This window comes from Balaenoptera ricei, chromosome 5 (genome assembly GCF_028023285.1).
Source record: "Balaenoptera ricei isolate mBalRic1 chromosome 5, mBalRic1.hap2, whole genome shotgun sequence".
NCBI lineage: Eukaryota > Metazoa > Chordata > Mammalia > Artiodactyla > Balaenopteridae > Balaenoptera > Balaenoptera ricei.
Window position 1 is genome coordinate 68,942,078 of NC_082643.1, and position 22,889 is coordinate 68,964,966.

Here is a 22,889-nt window from a genome sequence, read left to right on the forward strand (position 1 = left end):
CCAGCGGTGAACTTTAACCTCCGTGTGACTCTGCCAGGCCAGGGCGGTAGGAATGACGGAAGTTTCCCAAACTCCTGAATATGGGATGAAATGCTGGGGGGGGAGGGGGTGGGGAAAAAGTGTTTGAAAACTTGACTCTGAAACTACTAACAAGCATCATATTTAGATTTTTTTTTTTTTTAATGAATTTGAAATGTCACCTCTCGCACTTGGGATCCAAATGGATGCCATTAAGAAAGGCGATTTGGGGGTAAATCTCAGATATATTCCAAGCAGTCAATCTTCACACACTTCCTTCTTATGCTCATTAAATGACTGTCTGTTTTGTGTTTAAAGATCCTATGTTATCACTTATATGTGGAATCTAAAAGATAAAACAGTCTGTTTCTGTATATACGAAACAGAAACAGACTCATAGAGAACAAACTAGTGGCTACTGGTGGGGAGAGGGAAGTGGGGAGAGGCAAGATAGGGGTAGGGGATTAAGAGGTACAAACTAATACTATGTATAAAATAAATAAGCAAAATAGATATATTGTACAGCACAGGGAAGTATAGCCATTATTTTGTAATAACTTTAAATGGAATATAATCTATAAAAATATTGAATCACTACACCTGATTCAATATTCAGGTTGTACACCTGAAACTAATATAATATTGTAAATCAACTATACTTCAATTTTAAAAGATAAAGTTTTTAAAATGAAGAAAAGTAAATAAACTTTCTTTTTAACTCTTTTGTAGGCAACTATTAGGAGGGGGTGGGAGGAGGGGACTGAGGAAGCAACCAGGCGTATAAATTCAGATCTGCCCACGGGGCTGGGCACGCGCTGTGCTCAGGAAAGAAAGTAAATTCCATAGGGCTAATTGCTCTGATTCATTTGTCCAAGCAGAGACACCACCTACCTGCTCCCAGGTATTCAGGTAAATGACAGGTGGGCGGGACCTACTGACTGTTTCAATAGCTAAGGTCCCAGCAATGTTTTATCTGTCGAGGCTCCCGTGATGTCACACATTTCCTGGTCTCCACCGACCAGTGCCTTCCTCCTTCCTCAAGGCACCTGTACGACCGGTGGAGGCCGGTCCTGCTCAGGTGGCCCAAGGAGCTGCTGGATTAACCCACAAGGCAAGAGAGCTGCAGAGTTGCTGCTGCTTTGAGAGCCCCAGGCAGCACTCGAAAAGGTGAGCTGAAACCCTCCATTTTTCTCTCTGGGCATTTAGACCACTGGCCCCGGAAGGATCTGAAGGAAGAATTTGAATGAAAAACATAAGCTGAATGGTTTAGCCCTGGGTGTTTGACCCAGAGGGAGAAGCCCTTTTTGAAAGGAAAAGAGATGCCGTTGTCATTCTGGTGGCACAGGAACTTTCTCCCAGTCCAGATATTTAATCCTTTTTGTTTCTCTTAATCATTAATCCTGCCTCTGCTTGTCTGGGAAGTTGAACTAATTATTATTTTTTAAACCCTGAAGTGGAGTGGGGACTTTTTTTGAAACTTAACTCAAAGATGCAGACCTGTTCAGCCCGTGTTGGGAGGTGGCTGAATTCAGAGTTGCCGTAGTTGCCTTATTTTGTCTTACCTTCTGCGTTCACCAGAGGCAATTTCCATCTAAACCTGTGAGATGACTTCAATTTTTTTTTCTCCTGCAAGTCTGTTCCTCCAACAGGTAAGCTCTGTTGCCCTTACTCAGCAGCCCTGCGCTCCAGCGTTCCTCCCTCTTTCTACTCTAAAAAAGTCTACTATTTTCTTTGTTCTTTGTTCTTTTTAAAACCACTTTGCAGTCTGGATTAAAATTGTTTACATTCAGACTCTGAGTGCCTGCCTGCTGACCTTTGGTTAAAGTAAAGATTATTTCCTCAGTGTTTACAAGAATATAAATTCAGGTCTGATTTGTAATTTTTTGGAACTCTTCCATTTTCTTCTCTCTTTCTTTTCTTAGCAAATATACCAAGGAGATTGTTCTGCCAGGACCTTTCTTTTTTAAGTAATTTTACCTCTAGGATCCATTTTTGCTTTCCTAATCCTGACCACACAGCCTGTTGCTACTTCTGTTCTTGACAGCCCAATAGCCACACTGCACTCAGTTCTGTTGTTAGGGGAAAAGAAGCCATCTCCAAACCCAGGTCCCTGCTGGGAAGAGCTGGAAAAATGGGGGAGAAAACTCAACCTGGGAGAGAGGCATTTCATTCTGGATTCCTTCATGGGCTATTTTTCTGAGATTTCAGTTAGCAAGGGAATAATATGTTAGGAATATTCATATTCCTATGAATACTCATATTCCTCCACCCAGAAATTCAAAGCGCATGGCAGTTCTCCAAAAGTATAAATTGAAACAAGCTGAGAACACTTTGGTCTCAGACAGTTGCTTCTCCCCCGAGACTCTGCTCCGCACTTGTTGCCAGTTTCTCTTACTCCTCAGAGGCTTATATTGCTCTTCAAGTGACCTTCGAGTCTGTCCTTTTCCCCTGAGCCCTGTGCTTGGGTGGTGACGGCTGCTTGTCCCTCACCAGTGTGCTCACTTGATTCCGAGTTTTGTCAGCAGAAGAGAGAAAAAAATCTCTTAGATCCTGAATCTTCCGGATAAAATTGTGTCTTTAAAGTCACAAACCTCTCGACAAGATTGCCTTTCCTCTGTTGGCCATGGTTTGTTAGTTCTTTGCATAGTAGTTCATGTATGGTTAAAGCAATCATTTCATCACTATATGTCAGAGCCCCTGGCTATTAAAGGAAAAAAGCCAAGGACACTACACCCACAGATATAAATTTATTTATTTATTTATTTATTTTTGGCTGTGTTGGGTCTTCGTTGCTGCGTGCGGGCTTTCTCTAGTTGCAGCGAGCGGGGGCTACTCTTCCTTGCGATGCGTGGGCTTTTCATTGCGGTGGCCTCTCTTGTTGCAGAGCACGGGTTCTAGGTGCGCTGGCTTCAGTAATTGTGGCACGTGGGCTCAATAGTTGTGGCACACGGGTTCAGTAGTTGTGGTACATGGGCTCAGTAGTTGTGACACACAGGCTCAGTAGTTGTGGCACACAGGCTTAGTTGCTCCACGGCATGTGGGATCCTCCCGGGCCAGGGCTCGAACCCGTGTCCCCTGCATTGGCAGGCGGATTCCTAACCACTGCACCACCAGGGAAGTCCCTACACCCCCAGATATAAGAAAGGGAAAAAATTACAGAGACTGGAATTCACAGTGATCCAGAATGCAGTTGGTGTCTTGGATAATGTATACATGAGTTTTGTCCAAAGGGATGAAAAGATCCACAGTGGTTCCCTTCCTGTAGTAACTCCATCCCTTGGTTAAGTGGCAAAAAGGCTTGATTGAAAAATGTACAGTCTCTTTCATTTACATCTTCCTTATATTACTTCTCTGAGCCTCAGTTTCTTCATCAGTAAAACAAGAACTAATAATCCCTGCAATATAAAGTGGTCCTGAGAAGTACATGAGGTAACATATATAGAGCATCTATATACATCCTTCTTTAAGGCATTTATCTGGGTTGCTTGGAAGAGATAGTCTGACCTTACCGAGATTAAAGGTCTAATGTGATTGCAATTGTTAGGGGCCCTGATAGTTCTTGTTACTGTTATTAATTGTAAGTAATTAACACCAATGTTCACAGTGCAGAGAAAGGAAACAGGCAGGAGGCAGGAAAATGCTTAAACTGTGTCATTAAACAGGCCAGGCAGATTGGTCTCCACCGACCTCCGAGGCAGGGTTTAGGAGCTGTCCGCCGCTTGTTACTCCTGCCTTTTCCCTCCTCAAGGCTCTCATCCCACAACAGTCCCACAAAATGTGGTCCTTCGCAGGCCTTTGGGGGAAATGTCCTGCTGTCATTTGCTGTAATCTGACTTGGCAGGCAGCCCTCTCTGCCTTCAGTTGTGCTATCTGCAGGGCAGATTGGTGCTTGGTCTCCTCCAGGCTTGCAGATAAACACCCTTGGCCACAGCCTGGTGAGCTGCAGGGCCAAGTCGCTGGGAGGAGGAGCCTTGGACTGAAGAAGGGGGACTTGTAGGTCTTTTGGATATGATAATTCCCTCAAGGGACTATCGTGTGTCCTTTGATGACCTTGAGCCGTTGCATGAGGGCAGGCATGTTCCCAGGGCCCTGGGACCTTCTCCAGGTTTCACCCCATCCTGAAAAGATAAGGGAACTGTTCGCCATTCAAGAGCAAGGTAACAGCTTAGTGGGTTGAGACCAGGGGTTCAAAACCTTGATCCGACTGCTAGCTTGGGGAAACACCTCAACCTCCCTTTCCATCAGTTTCCTTGTTTACCTTTTCCCGCAAAAGGGACGCTAACGTGGTGTGCTTCACACGCCCCTGGGCCCCATAACAGAAGCTGGATGGGCTGCACACCTAGGTGGGTAGGTCAGGTTGACTGCAGGGGAGTGGGCAACGCCTGCCTAGGAAATATTAGTCTTATTTATTGAATTCTAGGTGGAATGGTGCTACTGCTTTAGAGGAGTGGCCCGGTCTCAGCCACCAGACTCCCTTGGTTCAAAACCCAGCTCCACCTCCTACTAGCCTTGTGACCTGGGATGGGTTATTTAACCTCACTTTACCTCAGCTGTAAAATAGGCTTATTGTGAAGTTGAAATGAGTTGAAAGGTACAAAGTGCTTAGAATAGTCCCTGGCACAATGTCAGCTAATACTATTACTAGTATTATTTTCTTGAAAGGAAGGCACCCTGGGTAAAATCAGTCAGATCTGGGTTAGAGAGCCAGTCCCGCCATATAATTACTAAACTAAAGAAGCAATTTAATATCTCTTCGTGTGAGTTTCATCATCTGGAAAACAGAATACTTACCAAACCCAGTGCTGTCACGAGGAATAACTGAAATGGTTTTATATAAAGTGCCTGGTATATAGTAAGCACTCAATAAATGTTAAATTGTATATTATTATAGGAAACAATTGTTATATTGGATACAGCTAGACTTCTAAGGCCATGCTACAGTTTGGATATGATAATGATGGAAACAGTAGTAACTTGAGAACCAAAGATTCTCTGAGCAAAACAGACTTCCCAAAAGGCCCCCAAAGGCTTAAAAGGAGAACCTGATTAACAAAGATTATCTTGTTTATCTTGGACTTCCAGGGAAGAGGAACTGCCAGTTGAAATGCCTGAACCTTTGCAGAATAGTGGGCAGTAGGATTCTGCGATGTAAATAAACAGTGGGTTTTCCTGGAGCAGTGATTCCTGGCTTCCTGGCTTGCAGTGTCTCCTTTTTAGATTTGAATTCCTCACTGAAAGTGGAGAAATAGGGTCTGCTAGGATTCTGACTACTTAAAAGGCCATTTTGTAAGATGCTACCAAGAGGGGACGTATGAGGGATGCTCTAAAATGTGTCCTCTTCATTGTCTCAGTATCCGTGGACTCCCCGGTGGTACATAACTATTCTTGATATTTCTGTGCTGGCATCACATAGACTCACTTTCATGTGGGTGGCAAATTTATTGTCCTCTGACAGGGCCTCCAAAGTATCAAGGGCTTTTCAAAACCATTTGGAAGGAAGACTACATCACTCTTTCTGGGTTAATAGGATTTAACCATCTGTTATCTCCAAAGAATAAAGGTTTACATGAAAGCCATACAAATTGCAAAGCACAAAAACTGCACTGAGCTGAAATCAAAAACAGAAAATGTTGGTTGTCCCCTATAAACTTTTTACACTCATCTTTTCCTCTTACTTTGTTCTAAGGGACATGAGGACACCACAGTGACCTGTTGCTTAGTTACCCACAGATATATTTCAGATCAGTATAAGGAAGAACTTTCTAAAAATTAGAGTTGTCCAAAAATCCAGTAGTTTGCCTTTAGGTCACTAAGCAACAGTGACCTGTTGCTTAGTTACCCACAGATATATTTCAGATCAATACAAGGAAGAACTTTCTAAAAATTAGAGTTGTCCCAAAATCCAGTAGTTTGCCTTTTAGGGCACTGAGTTCCCTGTCACTGAAGGTGATTGTTTTTTGGTATATTTAGTACCTGGTACATGTTTGCTGAATGAATGAGTGACAAAGAAGATTTGTGTTTCTCTAGCAGCATATGCCGCTCATCTGTAAAATAAAGACTATAATCACTGATCTCATAGGATCATTCTAAAGATTAAATGAGAAAATACATGGAAAGTACCCAGCATAGTATCTTGCACTTAGTGAACTGCTCATTAAATAGTAATAATCATTATGTTTTATTTTATATTATATTCTAAAAGGAGAGAAGGGGTTCCTGGGATTCAGGTAGAGGGTAGACAAGATGACCTCCAAATTTGAGATTTGCAGTTTCTGTGCTTATCTCTCTATTCCTGTTCTCTTCACCCCTGCCCTTCTGTGTCTGCCTTTCTAGAAGAACTTCTCCCCCCTGTTCCAGGGGGCCATGCTCCTTGACATGGTAGATTGACAATACACTCCTAATAGTGGTTAGGTTCTGTCCCAGTTAACCAGAGACTTTCTTTTTTTAGTATCACTAATATGTGACTTGAAATGTGTGGACTTAAATTCCACCATTATTTTCCAATGACTCTTAGTCGCTTCTTGTGTTTGATGCATTTGTCACAAGGACATAAAAGACTTCACCAACAGCAGAGTGGAAACTCTCCAAGAATTTTCTTTAATGGCCTCTTGGTGCAGAGCATGACAACAGCGCACATATGATGGTGAGGACTAAATATGTCATTGCTATTTGTTGAGATGATTTACATAACTTGCTTATGACTACTTCTGTCAGTCGCATGGCCTGTTTGAACAGTACGCTGTGTGTTTAGGCTTCTGCATACTCATGTTAATACATGAGTCATCCGGTGTTTTCAAACTCCTCATTAATTATTATCATTATGCTTGTATTATGTCTTCCACAGCACACATACAAACTCAGCTATTCTACCTGTAGTCTTTTTTCCCCTTTGGGACCCTAGCAAATTTGGTTTAACAGTCATCTCTGAAGACTTCTGTGTTCTAACTTAGCAATGGATTAAATGAAAATTATTAGGTTTTTATACCAGGGCAGAACTGCTATCCCTAAGTATGTAGCTATCTAAGTGGCTGCCACTCAACATATTGTCCCTAAACCCTGAACCGTGCAGACAAGCGTCGGAGAGGATCCTGGGGAATGTGTACCCCATTCCTGGGGAATACCCCTGCAAATACAGAGACCCTGTATTCACTTCATATTGCTGCTGTAACGAATTAAACTTGGCATCTTAAAACAGCACAGACTTATTTTCTCACAGTTCTGGAGGCCAGGAGTTTGAAATCAAGGTGTTGGCAGAGCCTTGCTTCCTCTGGAAGCTCCAGGAAAGAATCCTTCTTTGCCTCTTCCAGCTTCTGGTGCCTCCAGGTGTTCCAGGCTTGTGGCTGCATCCCTCCGGTCTCTGTCTCTGTCTTCACATCACCCTCTCCTCTGTATCTGTGTCTTTTCTTCTGTCTCCTAAAAAGACACTTGTCATTGGATTTAGGATAAATCAGATAATCCAGGATGATCTCATTTCAAGATCTTTAACTTAATTACATCATCAAAGATTTTTTCTAATAAAGTCACATTCACAAGTTCTGGGGGTTAGGATATGGGTATATCTTTTGGGGGGACATTCCTACACATAGGCCCCTCCCACTACTAATAGAGAAATTCCTTGTCCACTTAGAGGCTGAAATATTGTGCAGAATCCAGCAAGGAGAGTTAGAATTGGCAGACTTCACCACTACCATTATTTATTCCTATCTTCAAAGTACAGTAGTTAAATGTTTTATATTCTAAAGACCTACTGAATTTTTTTAGTCAATAGTGTAATTTATCTACAAAAGCAAATCAGTAAAGGTCATTTTAGGTTGCTTTGATAGACAAGTGGTATCCTGGTTAAGGAAGTGATTATTCCACTGAACCCTGAGCCCAAACCACAAGTTTTCACTTCCAGGAACCATGTTTTCAAAGGGACCTTAACAAACTAGAGGGCATCCTGGGTGGACCCTTTACCACTACCTGGACTACCCAGGAAGACAACTGGAAGAACCAGAAACAAAAAGACAAGAGAGAAACCACAATGCTGTCTTTAATTTGGGGGACTGTCATGTTTTGAGGGAATGAATGTGATCTATGTTACACTGAATGGCGGAACAAGAGCCAAAGGTCATACTAACAAGAGGGAAGCATTCATTCAGCTGTTGGCAAACTGATGAGCTCCCCATCACTGGAGGTGTTTCAAACAGAAGCTGATAGGTCATCTGTCTGGGATGTTGTAAAGAGGATTCTTGCACTTGGTGAGAATCTAAGATCATTACCCAACTCAAAATCCTGTGACTTCTAAATAATTTTAAAATCTCAAATACAGATCATTATGTGGGAACATCAGACACCAGCGGGTGGATTCCTCTTCCTCTTCCTTGATTGAGGAATTTGCTCAGGTTCTTCCTCCCACCTGGATTTCTTCCCACTTGCCCAAATCCCATTTATCTTTCATGATCCTCTCTGAGGACCATCTGTTCCATGAACTTTCCTTGACTGTTCTGGGCCAGACTACACTGCTCTCTTACTCCTTTCCCTCCATGCTTGTGTCCCTGGCTCCTGTTTTGGAGGACCATACTCATTGTGGATTCTCTTGCAGTGTTTTAACTTTTTTTTTTTTCTATATGTAAGCTCCATTTTCATAATAGACTTAAACTCATTGAGGATGAAATTGAATTGCTATGGGAACTCCCACAGAAATGCAGACAAATGTCAGGCAGGTAATAGATGATACGTGAACACCTGTAGAATTGAAACAGTAGAAAAATGTTGAGAATTCAAATACCTTCCTCCACCTTGTCCTTCCTTCCTTAAAACTTGGTTGTCTGTTAAAAAAGAACGATAAGCGTTTCCTGAGTATGTTTTTCAGCCTTGAGTGGAAGAAGGCCAGCCTGCTTCTTTACCATGCTTCTCCTCTGACATCAGCACTGCCCAGGACCCTATGGCAACTAGCTGCATGAACAGAGCCCTTGGTCAATGCAAAACACTCTACTTTCATTTTTGTTATTGGCAGGGGGTCTGTTCCATTTCAGCGTGTTGGTAGACCAGAAACTGGAAGGATATCTCTTCTGGGCCAGAGTTCTCAAAAACAAACCCAAGTTTTAAAGGTGTGCCATGACACCCCAGGGGAAAGACAGTAAAATCTGTCAAGAGAGGCAAAGCTCCTCGGGCTTGTGAAAGTCCATCACTGACTTCTAAAACTTGCATCTATTTGGCTTACCACCCGGGGCTCTTCTCACTTAACACTTCCCTTGTTTTTCCCACTTTCGGAACATCTATGTTCTCAGTTATTGACTCCAGATATATTACATTGTCTCCCTTTAGTTCAGTTCTTTCATTTCCTGACCATATTTCAACTTCTTTAAAGACCATTTATATATTTTTTTTCTGTCTTTTCTAGTGTTGGCAACACTATGCAGACTTGTGTCATTCACAGACTGCGTTAATGAATTGCTTACTTTCTCGGAGACCATTGATTTAGATATTAAGTAGCAGCAGAGCTAACCTAGACCTTTGCAGCAGCCCATACGCACCTGCCCTCCCTCTGTTCCCTCTGTCTGTCCTCTGCAATGCAAATGGCGCCCCTGCCTTCCCAGCCTCCACTTCCAACCTAGGCTCTTGGTTCAAAGACAGTTTTTATCCCATGTTTGACTACTTTTATTCAGGTCACTAAAGCACTAATTTCTCCCTGTTATATATGTGTCTATAAGCTAAGGAATAGCCCACAGAGCATTTCTTCATCCTCTTATACACCTTAGTTCACAGTTGGTATTTATAAAATAATTGATGGCACTTTGATACCTCCAAGTCTCACATAATTTATCTATAATTTAACTGTAAATTTACTTTGTTTAATAGAGGAAGATAGAGTTTGCCCTAACTTTGGCAATTACTTTCCCCCAATAATCTAATTTAGGAGTTGAAGCCAGAGCTATAGCAGTGGTTAGACGAACATGCCTGCTAGATAATCATTTTAGAAAGAGAAACGAGGCCGCTGGTGTGAAGAATTTATTGGCACTAGTCCACCCTATTCCCCTGTGGGTGTATTTCTTTTTTTTTTTTTATTTAAATTTTATTTATTTATTTTTGGCTGTGTTGGGTCTTCGTTTCTGCGCGAGGGCTTTCTCTAGTTGCAGCAAGCGGGGGCCACTCCTCATCGCGGTGCGCGGGCCTCTCACTGTCGCGGCCTCTCTTGTTGCGGAGCACAGGCTCCAGACGCGCAGGCTCAGTAGTTGTGGCTCACGGGCCCAGTTCCTCCGCGGCATGTGGGATCTTCCCAGACCAGGGCTCGAACCCGTGTCCCCTGCACTGGCAGGCAGATTCTCAGCCACTGCGCCACCAGGGAAGCCCTGTGGGTGTATTTCTGGTCTTCGTGGTTCCAGATGGTGTTCCTGACTGTAACTGTGACCTCTGCACTGAGGTGTGGCCTTAGTGACCAGTTTGAAACCAACTCTGCAGCCTTTCTGCCCTGCGGAGCTTCATCCAAATTTTAAAGTATCATCAACAACAGGAAACCCTTAAGCTCAGTTTTGTTTTAATGGCTAATTCATCTTGGATTTAAAAAAATTTTTTTAATTGAAGTATAGTTGATTTACAATATCGTGTTAGTTTCAGGTGTACAGCACAGCGATTCAGTAATATATATATTCTTCTTCAGATTCTCTTCCCTTATAGGTTATTAGAAAATATTAAATATAGTTCCCTGTGCTATACAGTAGATCCTTGTTGGTTATCTATTTTATATATAGTAGTGTGTATATGTTAATCCCAACCTCCTAGTTTATCCCTCCCCCCAACCCCACAAGCTTAGTTTCTTGAAGGGAAAGACTAAGGGATTCTTAGTCTTTATGTGTTTGAGACACACTGTAAAACATTAAGGTTGGTTGAAGGGATTCAAAGATTTTGAACATTAAATAAGTCAGCAAAAATTATGAAGCACACTTAGTACAGTAGGGCAGAGTCTCATGCTGCTTGTATGGCCACAGTCCACAGCGTGTCCTTGCTCTAGAGAGCGGTTTCTATCACTTGACTGGGCTCTCTTATACACTCACAGAACAAAGCTCTTTCAGGATCCAATAGTTCTGTGATCATTTTGGAGACCTGGCTGTAGGTTACACTTTCTTCCTCTCATTTGAAGCCGGTTCTTCCTCTTGCCTCATGAGCCCTTCAGCAAACGGCTCACCTGGTGCCTCTATCAAGTATAACAATCAGTTAGAGCAGTCAATTTAGACCTTGGTTAAAATTTAGTGGCACACCTGTGACAAGGTTGTAATTCTCCACTTTTGCCATTGCACCTGGCTGGGAACCAGGGTGGGTGCAAGGAAAAGATTGAGGCCCACAGGAGGTGTTGGAAGCAGATCTGGGTCCTAACCACAGCCTCAACACCCTACTCTCTCTACCTGAGTCTCTAAAAATAACAGTGACAGGGCCATGAGTAGGTGAGGCAAATGGGGCACTCACCTTAGGGTGCAAATTTTAAGGGGGCACCAAAAAAAACACTTAGTAATCACTGTAAGTAGTATTTTAATGTATTATTTTTTAAAACCAAAATTAATGCAAAATAAATCCATGGTGATCAAAATTTAAATAAAGACAAGGATTGGTAGCTCAAGTTATCTAAAAGTTATTTAAGATTATCACTTAGTCAAAAGAAATTGTCAAACATGGCAATTTCCTCAACTGAAAATCAGACAGGTAAAGAGGTAGATTTTGAAAATAGTATTGATGGGCTTGCTTCCTTTAAAGCCAGGGAAATGAAACTATGGGAAACAAATTTTGGTTTTAGTATAAGTAAAATATTTAAACTTAAAATAATGTTGTACATTTAATGTACATATTTTTCATGTTTCCCACATTTTTTCAACTGTCTTAATGATCTGGGGAAAAATTAACCATTAAAAAAATACACAAAAACATGTATATCAGTACTCATGTTTCCTTTTGCCTTAGGCTGCAACACGGACCACATAGTGCGGATAGGATAAAAGTATCTGTTATTTAGGAATGTCTTCAGTGGATTTTTTCTGACACTGTTTGTCATAGGCTAAATAGGAATTTTCCAGAAGGCTTTCTGACAGATAAGGGGAGAACGCTAATGGTCCAAGGTGCCTGACTAATAAGGCTCCTCACACACTTTCCTTCTCAAAGAGCATCTGGAGCTTCAGGATTTCTAGTTTATCCCATCGCCCACCCCTCCGTCAGCGGCCCTTGGCCTGCCACTATTTTAATTTTTTCATTTATTAGTGAATTTCAGTGAAAGCTCATCAGTGTTTATCCTCTGGATAGGAAAAATTATCTCTGATTTACCATTTGTTTAAATGATTTCCATTTCTTTTGTGTTACATATGTCAGGATATTTTAGAACAACAAGAGTTGTCAAAATAAAGGAATGCTTACAAACAAATGGGAGAGCCCCAAATTCCCCAAATACCATCCGTTCTTCAGATCAGATTATACGTTGAGAATTCTAATACTGGAACTGTTTAGCCATTAAGAACTTTATTCTGTTTATATAAATCTAACTAATGCCACTAAATATCTTTGCATTTTCTAAACTGTTCCTAGCCCTTACTTTTGCTTTTAAAAGTATCTACTTCTCTACTTTATTACCCTTAATTTTTTTTTTCCCTCTGTGGCCAAGAATTGCTAATAGATTCGTTCAGGCCTCAGGGCAGTGTCCTGTACTCAGCCCCGGCAGGACTGCAGTAACAGCCAAGGCGTGTATTGCCACCAAGAAAGCAGATGCAGTCTTTGGCTGTGGGAGCAGTTGGTTATTCCCGCTTCATTCTGTCCTGGATGCTATCCATATATTGTAGGAAGGACACTGTTAAGTTGGGAGCTTGCAGAAGAGTGTGGTCAGCCTCTTGGAGTCTGAAGGAAACCTGAAGGAATGTCAGATGCACCTAAGGCTACTGAACCTTAGGGGGAGGACTTGGGGGCTGTCTTCATATAATTGAGGGATTTAAGGAATTAGACATATTCTAAATGGCACCCATGAGGGGGTGGGTGAGTTCCAGGGAGGCAAATTTTTGGTCAATATATGGACTTCCCCTCCCTAGGAGATTAGAGCTATCCAAAGGCAGAATGATCTATTTTATAAAGTAATTAAGGCCTATTTCATCTAAGGACCATCTCTCAAGGCTCCCTTTCAACCCAAAAAGTTTCTGGCTACCATGATTCATGTTTGTCAAGGGTAAAGTACCAATGCAGGACACACTGCCATTTGACTACAAGGATACATTCTTCTTAATATTATGAGGTCCCATTACTATTGTTTGAATAGTGCATGGGACTCATGCAACTATTCAAGACATGCTTTAGAGTCATGTCTTGACCTTTCAGTACAAGGAAAATGTGAAATTGTCAGTGTAGCATGCCAGATGACATGATTATCCAGCACCTTTCCAAAGTGGAGTATATGGATTATTCTGACTATATCAGATAACCATTTTCTATAAAGCCAGCATGCATTTAAAGGAAACTTAGTGGGACAATAGCCACCAGGGACCCCATTGTTCTGGTAGGTTATCTCATACAAAATTTTTTCTACTTCCAAATGGGCTATATCCCAAAGGCTGTTCTTTTGTGTGTGTGCTTTTTTATCGTCCAGTTTTATTGAGATATAATTGACATACAGTACCGTATAAAGTATACAGCATTATAATTTGACATACATGCATCATGAAATGATCACCACAGTAAGTTTACTGAGCATCCATCATCTCATATAGATATAAAATAAAGGAAAAAATTGTTTTCCTTGTGATGAGAATTCTTAGGATTTACTCTCTTTAATATATAACGTATGGCAGTGTTGACTTTATTAATCATGTTGTACATTACATCCCTAGTGCTTATTTATCCTATAACTGGAAATTTGTATCTTTTGACCACCTTGACCCATCCCCCCTTCCCCCCACTCTGGTAACCACAAATCTGATCTCTTTTTCTCTGAGTTTGTTTGTTTGTTGAAGTATGATTGACCTACAGCACCATGTTAGTTCCTGGTACATTGCATAGTGACTTGATATTTCTAGACATTACAAGATGATCACCACGATAATCTAGTTATGATACGTCACCATATGAAGATACTACCCATTATTATTGACTGTATTATTTCACCCCCTGACTCCTTCATTTTGTAGCTGGAAGTTTATACCTCTTAATCTCCCTCCTAAAGCCTGTTCTTAAGGATATTAAGTCTTCAGTCTATTGAATTTTCCAGTGCAGGCGACAGTGTACCTATGACCTCTAACGACCCTCTTGGCTGCGGATGGTGCTGGTTCACGTTTGCTATGAAATGTATCTTTGTTGACAAGCCACAGACGTTTAGAATTTGAAAGTTAGGTAGAAAAAGTTCTGGACAGATTTCAGGCAAGATAAACCAGCGGGAAAGGAAGCAGGGATTAAGGACAAACAGAAATGGAGATTTTGTTATTTTTCCTGGCACTTCCTGGCGTGACATTGGTGGACTACACATCTCTATAAAAGTCCCCTCAGGTGTCTCTTCCACCCCACATAAGAGGAGAAGGAGGAAAAATGGTTCCCAAGTCACAAGAGCATTGTATCAAGGCAGAATAAGAGTTCCATCCCAAACCACACACCCAAGGAGGCAATCTACTTCCTGCTCTTTCTCACTCCAAACTGCAAAAAAGCCACCCTGCAGCTCTCTTGCCTTACCCCAGCCAGGATCAGAGTGCTGACAGCTGACACATTGACTGATGTGGGTGGATAGGCCATCTCACTTTTAGGGGAGAAAATAGTTTACCTTTTAAGCCTTAATCATTTTTGATAATTTCTTCTCAATTCATCAGCAAGGCACATATATGTCTAAAAACATGATACATCATACATGCTTATAAGATGTAAACTGGAAATAAGAAACGTCAGGTAAATGATATGAATCATATTTTTTTTAAAGTCTACCTAGTTCTTTCTTTAGAGCCCAAACTGTTTTGTCAGCCAGTTCTCTTTTAATCTGTGTCTATTCGTATAGGCTTTATTTAGTCTAAAGCGAAGTTGAAAAATATATACAGCAGTGTTTACATTAATATTATGTGAAGAATCTGATTTTCTCATAGGGACAATTGCCAGGGAATTCAAATTGGTCTCAGAGAAAAAAGAAAGAAAACAAAAACAAATTAGCGTTGGAGCTAAAACCTGCCGTTTTTGCTTGCCCCAACTCACTCATCCTGTGTCAGGCATTTTAACACTCAGTAAAGTCAAAGAATCTCTTTATTCAGAGATCTTGGGAAAACCCATCTGCAATGTGGCCTAAAGAGATTTTTAACTTTCTAATTTCCTGGGGCTCTTTTATTTAGTTAGTTACATTTTGGGATTCTGACTGGTCATAATCAAAAAAGATGCTGGGAGAAAAGTGGCAAAATGGTGAAGAGCAGTAAGGAGTCAGTGCAACTCACAAGTTACTTACCTACTGCACCTCAGTTTCCTCATCTGTTAAATTAAAAACAAAACAAAATCCCTGGGGATTTGTAAGGATTAAATAACATAATATATATAAGGCCCAGGCATAGCGCCTGGCACATGGTGCCTGGCATACTCAAAAAGCTGTTATAAAGAAAAAAAAAAAAAAGATTTTCCCAAAAGCCAACCACCCCAAAATAAAACACCTCCACTTTATCAGCACAGATACATAGAACTCTATTTCTGAAAGGGATTTCACAGTATCTAGTCTGATGGTTTGCTTTTTTTTTTTTTTTTTTTTTACTTAAGCCACGGTCCTTTGAACCAAATATTATGAGGACTCTAACGTGTGAAATAAAAGTGGAGCTGGGTCTGGGTGGAGTGGAAAAGTGGACACAGCCCACCATCCCCCCTTTCCTTCCCTTCCCTGGAAGACCCTGAGGCAACTGACACACCTTTCAGAGCAGCGTGAAAACCAAAAATCTGGTCCAACTCCACCTTTTCACCAACAAGGGAATGGCCTAGAAATGTGGCGTTGTTTTTCCACTGGTCCAACCAGAGCTATCACCTGCATTCCTATCAGTCTCCCGTAGCGCACAACAAGAAAGAACACGTGGGAGTATTTGACCCAACTCTTACAGGTCTAAAGATCTAGAGCTTTAGTTCAAAATATGTGAACTTCTTTTCCTATAGCAGATGATAACCTTTGGGTGGCCCATTTCCATTTTCATGTTTATTTTTCAACTGTTTTTCATGCCACTTAAAACATTTCCTGTGGGGTTCCAGTACCTTCTATCAGCCTTGAGGACAAAGAGAAGCTGTGTAGCTTTCCATGAAATTTGACTAGAAACAACTTCACCCCCTCCTGCACCCTCTACCTTAGCTGCCTGTGGTCTCTCTTAATGCTAAATAAAATGCTATGATTTCTAAATGTTTCACATTCAGGGTACTTTACTTCCACCTCTTGACCAGAGCGTTCTTCAAGCCATATTACTGCAGTACAGAAATGTAAACACGAAGCTGACTCAGTGAAAGTTTGAAGTCAATGTATTTTCTTTTTGAGATAAAGGCTATGTTTGTACCAACAACCTCGGACTTGATTTGGAAAAGAAAAAACTTCAAGGCAGTTTATGACAGCTGTGCTGTTTCCAAACGTGGCTAGTTTCCTGTTAGGTTATTCATGTGTCCTTCTGTTCCTGTGGAAAGCTTCAAGTTATTTTATTTACTTTCAGAAAAGAAGAAAGTTGAGTTGGGGGCTGGGGTATTGCAGGATTCTTTGTTGTCATGAGCGTTGACCCAGAGTCCCCTAGCGCTGACCTCTGTGTGCACTGCTTACCCAGGCTTCTCATTACTGTGTTCATGTCCACCTCCTCCGGACTGGGGACTCCATGAGGGCAGGCATGTCCTTTAAAGCTCTCTTGAAAGTCTCCCCCATAGCCAACTCATTACCTAGCTCAAGGTTGGCGCTCAAAAAATGTTTTTTGAAAACAGAGATGTTTATGATTATCATTGTTACTCATCTCACATTACTGCAGCTCATTAATAAAAATGACTGAAGGCCAAAAAATAGGTTTATTGACTGATCGGGAGACTTCCTAGATGTTAATCAGGCATGTTGAAAACTCCATTTTAAACTCTGATACTAAAGGAAAATACATAGTGTGATAGTATTCTGCTAGTTTGAAAATATATATATATAATTGAATGAAAGAGAACTATGAGAACAAAGCAAAAAGACCCCTTAGAGGAACTCTAGCTTTCAGTTTCCAGGCCAATTGAGCTAGACTGGAGACAGAAGGACTTCAGTAACAAATACATGTAAGAATAGTTAATATTTATTGGGCACCTACTATATTCCAGGCATAATTCTAAGAGCTTTATGCCTCATATCTCATTTAATCCTCACAACAACCCTCTGAGGTAGGCTGTTATTATCCCCGCTTTACAGACATGGAAACAGAGGCTTAAATCATTGGCGCACAGTGGTGGTGGGATTGGCCCAGGCGGTGTGGCTCCAGAACCCACTTTACCACTACATGACTGAGTAAATGAAACGCATACAGAAGAAAACAATGCTTTCGTCATCGTAAAAATACAACTGCCCCAGGAGCTCTCATTTCTTCTCAGATGATTTAGCTGAAGACCCTGAGGTCCTATATTTTCTGAGTTTTGGAGAACGGTAGGGAAGACAGATACGAGAAAGCCATCAGAGCGTTAACTGTTTTTCTTCTCGTCCTGCTCTGACACAGAATTTTATAAATCACTGGGCTATTTTATTAACAAATTACATTTCAGAGGGTGTATTTCTGGGCATTTCCCAGATCTTACCCCAGTAATTTTCACTACACCAACATGAGGACGTTAAAGGGAAATATTATTCCTGCTGGGATAGGTGGTTAAACTGAGGCATAAGGAGGCAAGGCTGCTGGCCCCAGGTCATGTCAGTCACCTGAGTGGGCACTCAGCCCTGGCCCTCTGAGTCACGGCCCGGTTCTGTCCACTGGCAGCGCCGCCTCGCACCCCATAACCAAGCTGAGCAGTCTTGTTTTCTTTTAGGCTTGTGGATGGCTCCTAGAAGATCTTGATTCTCTCCGGAGGATACATCGTTTATCTGGGTCGGTTTCCTGTCACACTGCCCTGTCCCCACCCAGTCAACCATGAACCAGCTGGACCCTGCTGAGGACCCAGGTGCCAGCCCTGCCCCGCTGTGTGTGGTGTGCGGCCAAGCCCACGCCCCTGAGGAAAACCACTTCTACACCTACACGGAAGAAGTGGACGATGACCTCATTTGCCACATCTGCCTGCAAGCTCTGCTGGACCCTCTGGACACTCCGTGCGGACACACCTACTGCACACTCTGCCTCACCAACTTCCTGGTGGAGAAGGACTTCTGCCCTGTGGATCGCAAGCCTGTGATCCTGCAGCACTGCAAGAAATCAAGCATCCTGGTCAACAAGCTCCTCAACAAGCTGCTGGTGACCTGCCCGTTCACAGAGCACTGCGCGCAGGTGCTGCAGCGCTGCGACCTTGACCATCACTTTCAAATGAGGTAGGGAGGGGCTTCTCCCCGGCCAATCCTGTGAAGCCCCGCCCTCAGGGCGGCCGCTGGAAGGGTGGGGTGTTCCAGGGCCCGGCTGCTTCCCGAGATGCCTATTTCTCTGGCTTCTGCTTTGCAACCAATGGAAGGAGTCATTCAAAATAAGAAAGGTCTTAGGTATTAATGGCTGTGGTTCAGGGTGAGGAAACAGTATGTGGTAGAGTTGTGGGGTGTGAGTTGCGTGTGTGTGTTTATAGGACTGGGGTTTTTTGTTAAAATATACGTCACATAAAATTTACCATTTTCAGTCTACAGTTCAGTGGCATTAAGTACATTCATATAGTTGTGCATCCACCACTACCATCCATCCATCTCCAGAACTTTTTTCATCTTCTAGAACTAAAACTTCATACCCATTAAAAAAAAAACAAACACACACACACACACACAAAAACTCCCATTCCCTCCTCTCCAGCCGCTAGCAATCGCCATTCTACAATAGTTTCTGTCTCCATGAATTTCACTGCTCTAGGAACCTCATATAAGAAGCATCATTCAATGCTTGTACTTTTGTGACTGGCTTAGTTCATCTGTGTCCATTTGAAATGTGAAAGATACTGGAAAATCTGATGAGCAGCTTTCTCTGAGGCTCCTGGTCCCCAAAAAGATTTCCTGGAGGGCATTGCTTATCTTTTTTGTTGTTATTAAATTTATTTATATTATTTATTTATTTATTTATTTATTTTTGGCTGTGCTGGGTCTTCACTGCTGTGTGCGGGCTTTCTCTAGTTGTGGTGAGCAGGGGCTACTCTTTTTTTTTTTTTGAATTTTCTTTTATTTATTTTTTTATACAGCAGGTTCTTATAAGTCATCCATTTTATACACATCAGGGTACACATGTCAATCCCAATCTCCCAATTCATCCCACCACCACCACCACCCCTGCTGCTTTCCCCCCCTTCGTGTCCATACATTTGTTCTCTACATCTGTGTCTCAATTTCTGCCCTGCAAACGGGTTCATCTGTACCATTTTTCTAGGTTCCACATATATGCGTTAATATGCGATATTTGTTTTTCTCTTTCTGACTTACTTCACTCTGTATAGACAGTCTCTAGATTCATCCACGTCTCTACAAATGACCCAATTTCGTTCCTTTTAATGGCTGAGTAGTATTCCATTGTATATACGTACCACTTCTTCTTTATCCATTCGTCTGTCGATGGGCATTTAGGTTGCTTCCATGACCTGGCTATTGTAAATAGTGCTTCAATGAACATTGGGGTGCATGTGTCTTTTTGAAATACGGTTTTCTCTGGGTATATGCCCAGTAGTGGGATTGCTGGGTCCTATGGTAATTCTATTTTTAGTTTTTTAAGGAACCTCCATACTGTTCTCCATAGTGGCTGTATCAATTTACATTCCCACCAACAGTGCAAGAGGGTTCCCTTTTCTCCACACCCTCTCCAGCATTTGTTGTTTGTAGATTTTCTGATGATGCCCATTCTAACTGGTATGAGGTGATACCTCATTATAGCTTTGATTTGCATTTCTCCAATAACTAGTGACGTTGAGCAGCTTTTCATGTGCTTCTTGACTATCTGTATGTCTTCTTTGGAAAAGTGTCTATTTAGGTCTTCTGTCCATTTTGTGATTGGGTTGTTTGTTTCTTTAATATTGAGCTGAATGAGCTGTTTATATATTTTGGAGATTAATCCTTTGTCCATTGATTCATTTGCAAATATTTTCTCCCATTCTGAGGGTTGTCTTTTGGTCTCATTTATGGTTTCCTTTGCTGTGCAAAAGCTTTTAAGTTTCATTGGGTCCCATTTGTTTATTTTTGTTTTTATTTCCATTACTGTAGGAGGTGGGTCAAAAAAGATCTTGCTGTGATTTATGTCAAAGAGTGTTCTTCCTATGTTTTCCTCTAAGAGTTTTATAGTATCTGGTCTTACATTTAAGTCTTTAATCCATTTTGAGTTTATTTTTGTGTATGGTGGTAGGAAGTGTTCTAATTTCAGTCTTTTACATGTATCTGTCCAGTTTTCCCAGCACCACTTATTGAAGAGACTGTCTTTTCTCCATTGTATATCCTTGCCTCCTTTGTCATAGATTAGTTGACCATATGTGTGTGGGTTTATCTCTAGGCGTTCTATCCTGTTCCATTGATCTATATTTCTGTTTTTGTGCCAGTACCATATTGTCTTGATTACTCTGGCTTTGTAGTATAGTCTGAAGTCAGGGAGTCTGATTCCTCCTGCTCCTTTTTTTTCCCTCAAGACTGCTTTGGCTATTTGGGGTCTTTTGTGTCTCCATACAAATTTAAAGATTTTTTGTTCTAGTTCTGTAAAAAATGGCATTGGTAATTTGATAGGGATTGCATTGAATCTGTAGATTGCTTTGGGTAGTATAGTCATTTTCACAATATTGATTCTTCCAATCCAAGAGCATGCTATATCTTTCCATCTGCTGGTATCATCTTTAATTTCTTTCAACAGTGTCTTATAGTTTTCTGCATACAGGTCTTTTGTCTCCCTAGGAAGGTTTATTCCTAGGTATTTTATTCTTTTTGCTGCAATGGTAAATGGGAGTGTTTCCTTAATTTCTCTTTCAGATTTTTCATCATTAGTGTATAGGAATGCAAGAGATTTCTGTGCATTAATTTTGTATCCTGCAACTTTACCAAATTCATTGATTAGCTCTAGTAGTTTTCTGGTGGCATCTTTAGGATTCTCTATGTATAGTATCATGTCATCTGCAAACAGTTACAGTTTTACTTCTTCTTTTCCAATTTGTATTCCTTTTATTTCTCTTTCTTCTCTGATTGCCATGGCTAGGACTTCCAAAACTATGTTGAATAATAGTGGCGAGAGTGGACATCCTTGTCTTGTTCCTGATCTTAGAGGAAATGCTTTCAGGTTGTCACCATTGAGAATGATGTTTGCTGTGGGTTTGTCATATATGGCCTTTATTATGTTGAGGTATGTTCCCTCTATGCCCACCTTCTGGAGAGTTTTTATCATAAATTGGTGTTGAATTTTGTCAAAAGCTTTTTCTGCATCTATTGAGTTGAACATATGGTTTTTATTCTTCAATTTGTTACTATGGTGTATCACATTGATTGATTTGTGTATATTGAAGAATCCTTGCATCCCTGGGATAAATCCCACTTGATCGTGGTGTATGACCATTTTAATGCGTTGTTGGATTCTGTTTGCTAGTATTTTGTTGAGGATTTTTGCATCTATGTTCATCAGTGATATTGGTCTGTAATTTTCTTTTTTTGTAGTATCTTCGTCTGATTTTGGTATCAGGCTGATGGTGGCCTCATAGGATGAGTTTGGGAGTGTTCCTTCCTCTGCATTTTTTTGGAAGAGTTTGAGAAGGATATGTGTTAGCTCTTCTCTAAATGTTTGACAGAATTCGCCTGTGAAGCCATCTCGTCCTGGACTTTTGTTTGTTGGAAGATTTTTAATCACAGTTTCAATTTCATTACTTGTGATTGGTCTGTTCATATTTTCTATTTCTTCCTGGTTCAGTCTTGGAAGGTTATACCCTTCGAAGAATTTGTCCATTTCTTCCAGGTTGTCCATTTTATAGGCATAGAGTTGCTTCTAGTAGTCTCTTAGGATGCTTTGTATTTCTGCTGTGTCTATTGCAACTTCTCCTTTTTCATTTCTAATTTTATTGATTTGAGTCCTCTCCCTCTTTTTCTTGATGAGTTTAGCTAATGGTTTATCAATTTTGTTTATCTTCTCAAAGAACCAGCTTTTAGTTTTATTGATCTTTGCTATTGTTTTCTTTGTTTCTATTTCATTTATTTCTGCTCTGATCCTTATGATTTCTTTGCTTCTGCTAACTTTGGGTTTTGTTTGTTCTTCTTTCTCTAGTTCCTTTAGGTGTAAGGTTAGATTGTTTATTTGAGATTTTTCTTGTTTCTTGAGGTAGGCTTGTATAGCTATAAAGTTCCCTCTTAGAAATGCTTTTGCTGCATCCCATAGATTTTGGATCGTCGTCTTTTCATTATCATTTGTCTCTAGGTATTTTTTGATTTCCTCTTTGATTTCTTCAGTGATCTCTTGGTTATTTAGTAATGTATTGTTTAGCCTCCATGTGTTTGTGTTTTTTACGTTTTTTCCCTGTAATTGATTTCTAATCTTATAGCGTTGTGGTCAGAAAAGATGCTTGACATGATTTCAGTTTTCTTAAGTTTACTGAGGCTTGATTTGTGACCCAAGATGTGATCTATCCTGGAGAATGTTCCGTGCACACTTGAGAAGAAAGTGTAATCTGCTGTTTTTGGATGGAATGTCCTATAAATATCAATGAAATCTCTCTGGTCTGTTGTGTCATTTAAAGCTTCTGTTTCCTTATTTATTTTCATTTTGGATGATCTGTCCATTGGTGTAAGTGAGGTGTTAAAT

At 41.0% G+C, this 22,889-nt stretch overlaps 1 protein-coding gene across 5 annotated transcripts in view; it reads left to right on the forward strand.

Moving 5' to 3' along the window:
* LNX1 (ligand of numb-protein X 1) overlaps positions 1-22,889 on the forward strand; it is a 220,692-nt gene that overhangs the window by 68,959 nt on the left and 128,844 nt on the right. For 2 of the 5 annotated variants that reach the window (XM_059922989.1, XM_059922990.1), the window contains exons 1-2: positions 1,195-1,667; positions 17,986-18,478. In XM_059922989.1, the coding sequence (XP_059778972.1) occupies positions 18,087-18,478 (392 nt within the window). In that variant the 5' untranslated portion in view covers positions 1,195-1,667; positions 17,986-18,086. The other 3 variants (XM_059922987.1, XM_059922986.1, XM_059922988.1) reach the window with 3 other exon arrangements.